Here is a 9,443-nt window from a genome sequence, read left to right as displayed (position 1 = left end):
TACGGGTGGCGACAGAGCCTTGCTTGGTCGGTGTGGCTTGGCTCGAATTACAGTGAGCCCAGCATCAGGTGGCTTTCAAGGGCCAGGACAGCATGGAGCTCAGGCCGATGACAGCATAGCTGCATCACTGCCGTGGCGTGTGAGGGGAAAGACAAGTACACAGGCCCAAATGACATCTGTTGGCGCTCCAGCCCTAGGACAGATAGCCGGAGCTAGCTACATCACGATCCGCCAGTCCATGTTTTCGTGGCGTCGCGACTGGGACCCTGGGATGAACGCCTACGTCATCCGAGGCGGCCAGGAGCAGAGATGCGGCATCTCCACTGACATCAAAGGGAAAAGCCAAATGGGAGATAAGAGGAAACCTGTATTGGAAATGTGGGAATACTGTTGAACTGCGGAGTACGTACCTCCCTGTGCCTTTTCGCAGTTAGCACATGTATCACCTGGCTCGACGCTCGAATGGATGACAATCGCAGTCAAGGTCCTTTATTAGTATGCTGCGCAGCACCTTTTCTCGCTAGTGCCGCATCTGGGCGCCCGCTCATCAGCTGAAAGCGGAGAATTTACTGGTGGGATCGTTGTGTGCAGCGGGGCGGGCAGGTTGTCGCCTACAAGCACAACTAGGAGCATGTACAAAGTACCCGTACTATCTCTAACCACGTAGAAGTACCTACTAATAAAGCGCTGGCAGATGCTGGAACGTTCCACACCCATCCAGGACTGTCTGGGCATCACCACTACCTTCACCATCCGCAAATGTAAGCATCCGCGCCACGGAACGCGCAATTCTCACTTCAACCTGCTCCCGGCTTAGTAGAAGGACATTCTAGAAATGTCTGCTCACCAACTCTTCGAGCATTCCCGAACACGGGAGAAGGCTCGCAGCGTGTCACCTTGGAACTATAAAGCGAGAGACTGGGTCCTTGGAGTAATGTCCTCTGTCTTCTTCAGAGCACACACAACCGCATAAACAACCTTTTTATGCAATCCTACCAATCATCTCTTCCACGAAGACTTCCCCGCAGCCTGAAGCGCTTTTCGATCTTCAAGCCAGCCCAGAACCACACAATGGCTTTCTTCCCGCGCCACTGCTACAACCGCGAGGCTTCCTTCACGCCTCTCTTCCGCCTCCTCGATGAGTTTGACAGCTACTCTCGTGGGAGCACACAGACTCGGCGGTCTACTGTTCCTTCTTGGCAGCCCAAGTTTGACGTCCGCGAGACTGGTGAGCACTACGAGCTCCACGGCGAGCTCCCCGGCGTCGACAAGGAGAACGTCCAGATCGACTTCACCGAGCCGCAGACTTTAGTCGTCCGCGGCCGGACTGAGCGGTCTTACGCCACTGGCGCCGCGCCATCCGATGAGCTCGAGGATGCGCCTACCCCTGATTCAACAACCGAGAGCGGCGAGGTGCCCCATGGCTCGCCTCATCAGGCGACGGTCGAGGATGAGGGCGACTCTGCATACGAGGTCGTCGAAAAGGCTCAGCAGCAGCAGACAACTAAGAAGCCTCAAGAGGTCGCCAAGAAGCCTGCAGACACGGCCAAGTACTGGCTCTCGGAACGCAGCATCGGCGAGTTCTCCCGCACCTTTAGCTTCCCGAGCCGCATCGACCAGGACGCCGTCACCGCCAGCTTCAAGGACGGCATTCTGAGCGTCACGGTTCCCAAGGCGAAGCCTCACGAGTCGCGCCGCATCGCCATCATCTAGTTAGACGACAGGCGCCAAACACCCACCACTTTCCAGAAAACCTCGTCGATGAGTTTCTGGTGTATTTCACGACAGCATGCATGGGACGGTGTTGGGGGACATTTCCTGGTTGCATTTAATACTTTAGTTTGGAACGTCGGCTACAATAGCGGTTCACCGACGCTCATTCGGTTGCATGTAGATCTCTCGGTCACCACATGATGATAAATAAGAATTCAAAATTCGAACAAATCTCTGACATTTGCGATGCCTGTGAATGTGAATTGAAAGGTAATAGGGTGAGGTAGACAGACACGTTGACGGCACATAGCTGGTCTTTAAACGGTCACATGACTTGGCGTTAGTGGTGGCGTTGGTGCCTGTCTTCGAGACGCGTCCTGCCGCGCTTGCTAATCAACACCATCACATGCCTCGCAATCCACGCCACCGCTCATTGAATTCGTCGCCAGTGTTGTGTAGCCCATTCTGTTTGCTCCTAAGACGGTTGAAATAAAGGAAAATACAAAATGAGCGAAGAGCACGAGGAGTCCATGATGGGCGAGGAGCAGATGACCTCGCCCGGTGCGCCGACGCCACTTTCGGCCCTCGAGGTAGGAGGTGCAGCGCGTAGCCAGTCGACGGGAACTTTGCTCACAATTGATGCCTGCAGGGAATTGCCGGCCTGACCAAGCGCGACATTCAGCTCATCGTCGATGGCGGTTTCAACACGGTCGAGTCGGTCGCGTATACTCCGCGTCGAATGCTAGAGCAGATCAAGGGTATTTCGGAGCAAAAGGCAGCCAAAATTCTGGGCGAGGGTATGCTTTCAAGCCAAAGATATCCAAGTGACAAGGGCTGACTGATGTTCTCAGCCTCAAAGCTGGTCCCAATGGGCTTCACGACGGCGACCGAAATGCACCAACGGCGAAGCGAACTCATTTCCATCACGACTGGATCCAAGAATCTCGACACTCTGCTCGCCGGTGGTATCGAGACTGGCTCAGTGACCGAGCTGTTTGGAGAGTTCAGGACAGGAAAGAGCCAAATCTGCCACACGCTGGCGGTAACGTGTCAGCTGCCCTTTGACATGGGCGGCGGCGAGGGAAAGTGTTTGTACATTGATACCGAAGGTACATTCCGGCCCGTTAGGCTATTAGCCGTCGCCAATCGATTTGGCCTGTCGGGGGAAGAGGTCCTCGACAACGTGGCCTACGCGCGCGCGTACAACTCGGATCACCAGCTGCAGCTGCTGAACCAGGCCGCCGCCATGATGTGCGAGACGCGATTTTCCTTGCTCGTCGTCGACAGCGCCACCGCCCTGTACCGGACGGACTTTTGTGGGCGCGGCGAGCTCTCGAACAGACAGACGCACCTCGCCAAGTTCATGCGGACGCTGCAGCGGCTGGCAGACGAATTCGGCATCGCCGTTGTCATCACGAATCAGGTCGTCGCACAGGTCGACGGCGGACCAAGCGCCATGTTCAACCCTGATCCGAAGAAGCCCATTGGCGGCAATATCATTGCCCACGCCAGTACAACCCGTATCAGCTTGAAGAAGGGCCGTGGCGAGACACGTGTTGCCAAGATCTACGACAGCCCCTGCTTGCCAGAGAGCGACACGCTGTTTGCCATCAATGAGGATGGCATTGGAGATCCGTCGCCAAAGGACATGGAGAAGGATTAGGTTTCGGGCCGCGAGCAACGAGCAAACACGGTAATGATGGAACGAAGACGGGCTTGTCCAGCCGGGCCGCGCATGGATCATGGCGTTTGCATTTATGTGCTTAAGAAATTGAGTGTCTAGAATTTCCGCACAAATAGTAATCTTCAGCTTGTTCGCGATTCCTGCTGCTTCCTCGTCTCATTGATGGTAGTCCCCAAGATAATGTCCAGCTCGAGGAAGCTGCCTCATGACAATCGACACCGGGAGGCAGTTGCCAAAATAAGGTCTTATCTGTTGATGTCAGATGACTTTGCGTGCATTTGGTGCTGTCACTGTTTCAATGTTTCCCTCATTTGTCTCTGCACTTTTTGCGTCGTTTGGGTGCTGGTGTGGTGACACCCAGCTGTTTTCCACATTGGGTTTAGCGCAGTTGTGACCTCCAAGTTTCCCCATGCTCGAATTTCCTTTGTGCCTCCAGACGCGCCTCCAACTGCCCGCCAGTGTTCAATCATCAGCTCGCGCCGCCCTCCAATCCGACGTCGAAACTCTCCCTCCGCTATATTTGGTCGCTTGATGGAGGCGAGATGGATTCGAGCGAAACCCAATATCTCTTCAAAGAGACCCGCTTGAACCTCGAGCCTCCTGCGCCGGCCTCGGTCGTGACGATCCGCGTGCCCTCTAAAAGCGGCGGCGGTCGACAGCAGCAGCAGCTGGCACTCGAGTCGTCTGCCGAAGATGAAACGACATTCAAGATCAAGAACCTCGCGTCCGCATCCTCGGTATATCACCGGAGATGGCACGACACGCCCCGCAGCTTCCTGTGGAGGGTTCTCGAGGACGGCACGCTGCTGAGCATCCGCGCCGCCGACGTGTGCAAGAAGGACAAGGCCCCCGATGCGCCGCTGGTGTTGAATTTCCACTTCGCTGTGCCGATTCAGCAGGGCTGCGTGGCGTTTGCGGATCCGGAGGAGCACGACGCGCTGTGCGTGTTCGTCCTAGATCAGGCGTCGCGGCTGTACACGTTCACCCTGCGCCCCGACCTGTTCCGCAAGAAGACGGCTGTCGACGCCGGTCTGTCTGAGCTGGGCAAGGTGCAGTCCCCGGCCGGCTTGGGCTTCAAGACGGCGCACCGCCTCGTGGCCGTGTCGGCGGATGTCCTGCTCGCCACAGTCAACGATGGTGGCATGATTCGTTTCGACAAGTCGCGGACGGACGACAGTGAGTTATCCCTGATGAGGCAGCTCAACAGACGTGGCGAGACTAAACCAGACACAGCATCTAGCGGACTATGGAAGGAGTCATTCTTCAACGTGCAAGGCTGGGCTCAGAACCTTCGCAGCTTGCTACCGTTCCAGGGCAAGCACACCATCAGATACGGCAAGGTCAATATGGAATACAGTGCCGCAACGTCGCTGCAAGTCACTTCCTTCGGCCTCGAGGATACCTTGTTCGCAATCACAGTCTGCCTCGATCATCGAATGCGCATCTGGAACGTCAACGACGGGCAGATTCTTTACACGGGAGACCTTCTGGACGTGGACCGGTCGCCGCAGGAAGTGGGCAAGTGGTCGATCGATCCCTCTCAGGCAAACCTGGTCCAAGTCGTTGGACGGCATCGCGGTCAGCGGTTCTGCGCCACGTATTCCCCAATCGGCCCGGGAGAGTTCAAATTCTGGAAGATCATCGCCAAGGATGCGCACACTGTCATGGTCGAGGACATGTTCCCGAGGAACACTCTGCTGCCCCCAACGCCTTCGTCCTCGGATATTTGGACGCTCGCCGACTTCGTCCTAGCGTCCCCAACGGAAGGCGCCGTCAACGTCTGGACTCTTTGGAAAAACAACATGACGTACAGAGTGCAACGCCTGGAGCTCGACAGGAAGAACATGGGCCCCACCTGGGAGTCTGGATGGGAGGGCGTCTATGCCGATACAACCACCATTGCTGCTCAGACGTCGGGCCCATGCGACTCGACCGATGTTACAGAAAAGTGGCTTCAAGCGATTTTGCAGCCCGGACGGTTCACAAAAGCAACACTGGAGACGGCCTTGTCCATCTATGAGCGGGGACTGGGCAAGCCCAAGGACAGCAGCAAGGGCAGAGGCCTCGCCGAGTCGATTTGTTCCGTTCTGGGCTCTACGGCATCCCTGGAACGCGGTCCTTCGGGTGCCATGGACTACGAGCAGTTCCGGGCGTCGAGCGAAACTCAGTGGCGACGATTCTACCGGCTTCTGATCGAGCTCGACAGGCAACGAGGCGAGGCCATCGGCCTGGCACTCGATCCCGAGGCTGACATGGTTTGGGTGGTGTGCACAGATTTGCTTTCCGCGATCACCGAGTGCAGCAACCTAGAACGACTACATCATAACCTTTCAAAGCCAGACGAAGACCAGGTCGACCAGGCGGCACTGGTCGGCGCCGCCTTGGCATTCGTGGACGGATTCTCCGATAACTACGTGCAGCTCTGCACCGCGGTGCTACGGCAGGAAATCTTTGAGGAGTCGTCCAAGACGGATCTGGAGCGCATCCAATACTTTTCAGACAAGGCTGGCTTCTGGCGTGGCATTACCGACGAGGACTGCGCACAGGTCGTGGACGCCCTGGGGACCAACTTTGGCGTTGTCACTGATGATCTCTACCGATCCGTACTGGATTTGATTGCCGCGCCGCCAGAGGCGAAACGACGCCACCTACGACACCCGCTGACCGAGTTTGGCAAGAAGCTCGTCATGAAAGGTGTTCAGGACAACATTGATCTCCAATGGAAAGTGTGTTTCTCTCAACTCATTCTCCTCGTTCACATGGAGTTTGAATTCGACACGGAGGAAGAGGCTCTGCACCACCGGGTCAGCATCGGACCGGTATATCGCGAGCTCGTGAGCTCACTGAGGAGGCTGGAGCTGCTGAAGTGGCTCTCGCGAACAGAACTGTCTGTTCCGCTATTCAAGGCGGAGAAGGGAGCGGCGCCCGTGCTCTCGAAGAAGGGCGGCGAGGAGTCCCAGGTTGTTACCGCGCTGGAAGCCAATGTGGGACATCTGCTCGGTTTTGGCAATGTTAGGAATGAGCCGCTGTCGTTCAGCATCACCGAGCTCATTGCGAACCTTTGCGCACCAGACAGCGACATTGAGGTTTCCCCGACGCTGATTCAATGTTCACTTGTCAAGCAAGAAAGGGCCGACCTAGCTCTGAACCTGGCGCCCTTTTGCGACCAAAACCCATTCTCCGTCTACATCCAAGGACGAGTGTCGCTGGTTCTCAGGGACTTTGAGTCGGCGGCGATCAACTTCAGAAAAGCTGCCATTGGCATGGGTATGTTTGGTCAAACGGTCATAAAAGACGAAGCTAACCTAGTACAGCCACAGAGAACGTGCAGTCAGACCGTCACAGCTGCGGGTTGCTTGACGATACAGAGTGGAACCTGCTCAACAACGGCCAGGCCAAGTACTACTCCCACATTGTTGCGCTCTTTGAGGGACACCGAGCATACGCCTACGTCCTTGATTTCGCCCGGCTTGCGGTCCAGTTCCTGAATGCCGGTAAGGGCAACGAGTCTACTCATGCAGACATGCTCAGTCGGCTGTTTAATGCGGCCTTGGCCACTTCGCAGTTCGAGTTGGCGCATACCAGCCTGCTGTCCATGAAGAACGAGGCTCTCAAGCATTCCAGCTTGCGAAAGCTCGTTGACAAGATGTGCGAGACTTATCACAGCCATGAGCTGGTATCGTTACCGTTCCCAGGGATGCAACAGGATGTGGATACAATACTCGCCCAGCGGTGTAGGAACACAATGGATGTGATCAACGGGTTTCCTTACCATCAAGTGCTGTACGCGTGGAGGATGAAGCGCAGCAACTACCGCGGCGCGGCCTCGGTCATCCTGGACCGGATCCAGAAGCTGAGGCGCGCGGGCGAGGGAGACAAGGTTGACGGCGAAGACGTGCTCGACACGCCGGTCACCAGGCACTACCTGCTGCTCATCAACGCGCTCAGCTGCGTGGATGCCAAACAGGCTTGGATCTTCGACGAGGGCGTCGAGCACAACGGGGAGGCCCCGAGACGGAGGGTGGTGTCGTTGGCGGACATCCGGAAGCAGTACCAGGACGAGCTGGATCGGATTGCCGCGATCCAGAATAATCAGTTTGGGTTCGAGGCTGGCGATATCATGGAGATTGCATGAAGAAGGCATCAGTGGATGAAGGGGACTGACTGTATTATCACCGCAAAGGAGAGCTCATTTGGAGAGGCTAGACGACGAGGGAAGGGCGGTTCAGATACCTTGGGAACTCGGGCACAGGATCATGATGGAGTAACGACGATTTGGCACGTTTCTTTTTCTTAGAGAGAAAGAATGTCTACGCTACAGCTTTGAACTAAACGACGCAGGAACTTGCCCAGCTCAATGATACCAAAAACGCCGAACCCTATGCTAGAAAACAGGACGTGACTATGAACAGAGGATATCGCTTGGCGTTTTCAGAGGCAGCTCATCCCTGAGCGGCGGCGGCTTGGGCGGCGGCCATCTTGGCCTCGCTGGGCGCCGGCAGAGTCTGGATGCCACCCTCTGGGGCCTGTATGGCATCCGGGGCTTGGCGGTAGAGAATGATCTCGGATTGCTTGAAGTACCGGCGAGCATCTTGAAAGGTGTTAGCGAACGAAGCTTGCGCGCACATTGGGGGCCGTGGGTTGGTGGCTCACCCTCGTCTATGAGGACCAGGCTGAGGTAGTATCTCGTAGAGAACTTCTTGTTGACGTCGCGGAAGGTCGGGGTGAGGTCGAAGCCACCGAGGAAGAGGCGGATGGGGATGGTCTCGCCGCGCGAGGGCGAGCCGTCCATGATCTCGAAGCGGACGAGGGTCTCGCTCTCGTTGTACTGGTTGGGGGCGGCGCCGGTGGTCTCGCGACGGATGATGGACAGCTCCATGTGCTTGATCTTGAGACGGACGAGGAGGAAGTAGATGCGACCGACGATGACGTCCTTGAGGTGGTACTTGCTCTTGCTGTACTCAAACTCGATGTGGAGGCAGTCCTCGATGCCCACGTCCATCTTGATGCTCGAGTTCATCTCGGGGGGGATGCGGTACGAGTAGACCCAAATGTCCTTTTCGCGGATGACGTCGGCCATGCGGCGGGAGACGGTGACGCGGACAAAGTAGCGCAGCTTGACGTTGATGCCGTTGTACGACTCGTACTGCTTCTCGACGTTTTTGAAGTTGAAGTCGAACGTCTGGGGGTGCTGGAGCTCGCCGGGGGCGGCGAGCTCCTGGTTGAGGGAGAGGAACTCGTAGTGGTTGCCGCGGTCAAAGAACATCTCGATGGTGCCGATGAACTGCACCTTGATGCCCGTGTGCTCGAGGCGCTTGCCGTCCTTGGGACGGACCGTGACGGCGCCCTTGACCGACTCGCCGTCCATGTAGAGGGGCGCCTTTTCGCGGCGGTTCTTGTCCAGCTTGACGTCCACCATGGAGCGGTCGTCGGCGTCCTCGAGGACGATGTCGATGTCGACGGGGGTGGAGAAGAAGTACGACATGGTGGGCGGGCGGGCGGGCGGGCGGCGGCTGCTACAGAGTACGCGGTGTCTTGTCTTTGTCGCTCGTTGTCGCTCGCTGCTCTGGCGTGGGTATCGCGGCGGGACGCCTGGGAGGAGGAGGTCCGATGTGGTTGTTGTGGCCTAGGCGGCCGGCCGTCGCGGACGTCGATGGGCGGACGTTGTTAAAGGGGTAGGAAGGTAGGATGCGACGGGATGGTGCGCAACGGGGGGGCCGTGTTTCGTGGTGTGGTATATGTGGTGGTGTGGTGTTGATTGCGCTGACGTACTGTCACCGGAGCGGGAGCTCTCTCTCTCAGCTGCCCGCGGCCAGGCCTCGCGGTCCGGCTTACCTGCAGTGGGGTCGGTGTGTTTGCGCCCGCCGTTGTCCCCGGACGATACCTGAGGTACAGCACAGTATGCCTCAGTACGAAGTACAAGGCATGGTACTTGAAGTACGAGGAATTGACTTGGCTGGCGTTGAAGAGATTTCGTCTTCGCTCAATTCGACGAACTACGAAAACCAGCATAACCTGCCAGACACATCCTAATTGAAAGTCGTAC

At 57.0% G+C, this 9,443-nt stretch overlaps 4 protein-coding genes across 4 annotated transcripts; 3 read left to right on the top strand and 1 right to left on the bottom strand.

The window, feature by feature from the left end:
- Window positions 1-710: 710 nt before the first annotated feature.
- On the top strand, window positions 711-1,941 carry JDV02_001581 (uncharacterized protein). The gene is made up of 2 exons (XM_047982521.1): window positions 711-761; window positions 834-1,941. The coding sequence occupies exon 2, from the start codon at window positions 985-987 to the stop codon at window positions 1,711-1,713; it is 729 nt and encodes a 242-aa protein (XP_047838487.1). The 5' UTR covers window positions 711-761; window positions 834-984; the 3' UTR covers window positions 1,714-1,941.
- A 122-nt stretch (window positions 1,942-2,063) lies between these two features.
- rhp51 (RecA recombinase Rhp51) lies at window positions 2,064-3,535 on the top strand. The gene is made up of 3 exons (XM_047982520.1): window positions 2,064-2,303; window positions 2,363-2,510; window positions 2,565-3,535. The coding sequence occupies exons 1-3, from the start codon at window positions 2,220-2,222 to the stop codon at window positions 3,374-3,376; spliced, it is 1,044 nt and encodes a 347-aa protein (XP_047838486.1). The 5' UTR covers window positions 2,064-2,219; the 3' UTR covers window positions 3,377-3,535.
- A 312-nt stretch (window positions 3,536-3,847) lies between these two features.
- Window positions 3,848-7,772, top strand: JDV02_001579 (uncharacterized protein). Its single transcript, XM_047982519.1, has 3 exons — window positions 3,848-4,573; window positions 4,631-6,664; window positions 6,712-7,772. The coding sequence occupies exons 1-3, from the start codon at window positions 3,940-3,942 to the stop codon at window positions 7,530-7,532; spliced, it is 3,489 nt and encodes a 1,162-aa protein (XP_047838485.1). The 5' UTR covers window positions 3,848-3,939; the 3' UTR covers window positions 7,533-7,772.
- On the bottom strand, window positions 7,708-9,166 carry PEP8 (vacuolar protein sorting-associated protein 26). Its single transcript, XM_047982518.1, has 2 exons — window positions 8,051-9,166; window positions 7,708-7,988 (listed from the first exon to the last, which is right to left on the bottom strand). The coding sequence occupies exons 1-2, from the start codon at window positions 8,880-8,882 to the stop codon at window positions 7,840-7,842; spliced, it is 981 nt and encodes a 326-aa protein (XP_047838484.1). The 5' UTR covers window positions 8,883-9,166; the 3' UTR covers window positions 7,708-7,839.
- Window positions 9,167-9,443: the final 277 nt, after the last annotated feature.

The sequence above is a fragment of the Purpureocillium takamizusanense genome, chromosome 1 (assembly GCF_022605165.1).
Source record: "Purpureocillium takamizusanense chromosome 1, complete sequence".
Classification (NCBI taxonomy): Eukaryota; Fungi; Ascomycota; class Sordariomycetes; order Hypocreales; family Ophiocordycipitaceae; genus Purpureocillium; species Purpureocillium takamizusanense.
The sequence above is the reverse complement of the archived record's forward strand: the minus strand, read 5'-3'. Positions and strand labels throughout refer to the sequence as shown.

What these genes read in the sequence shown, in the direction of transcription:
- rhp51 (XM_047982520.1), top strand. Translation starts at nt 2,220, where the DNA reads ATGAGCGAAGAGCACGAGGAGTCCATGATGGGCGAGGAGCAGATGACC. An exon ending in CGCCACTTTCGGCCCTCGAG is followed by an intron (nt 2,304 to 2,362) that starts GTAGGAGGTGCA and finishes TGATGCCTGCAG; the next exon opens with GGAATTGCCGGCCTGACCAA. An exon ending in AGCCAAAATTCTGGGCGAGG is followed by an intron (nt 2,511 to 2,564) that starts GTATGCTTTCAA and finishes TGATGTTCTCAG; the next exon opens with CCTCAAAGCTGGTCCCAATG.
- JDV02_001581 (XM_047982521.1), top strand. Translation starts at nt 985, where the DNA reads ATGCAATCCTACCAATCATCTCTTCCACGAAGACTTCCCCGCAGCCTG.
- JDV02_001579 (XM_047982519.1), top strand. Translation starts at nt 3,940, where the DNA reads ATGGATTCGAGCGAAACCCAATATCTCTTCAAAGAGACCCGCTTGAAC. An exon ending in CAAGTCGCGGACGGACGACA is followed by an intron (nt 4,574 to 4,630) that starts GTGAGTTATCCC and finishes AACCAGACACAG; the next exon opens with CATCTAGCGGACTATGGAAG. An exon ending in AAAAGCTGCCATTGGCATGG is followed by an intron (nt 6,665 to 6,711) that starts GTATGTTTGGTC and finishes AACCTAGTACAG; the next exon opens with CCACAGAGAACGTGCAGTCA.
- PEP8 (XM_047982518.1), bottom strand. Translation starts at nt 8,882, where the DNA reads ATGTCGTACTTCTTCTCCACCCCCGTCGACATCGACATCGTCCTCGAG. An exon ending in CCTGGTCCTCATAGACGAGG is followed by an intron (nt 7,989 to 8,050) that starts GTGAGCCACCAA and finishes ACACCTTTCAAG; the next exon opens with ATGCTCGCCGGTACTTCAAG.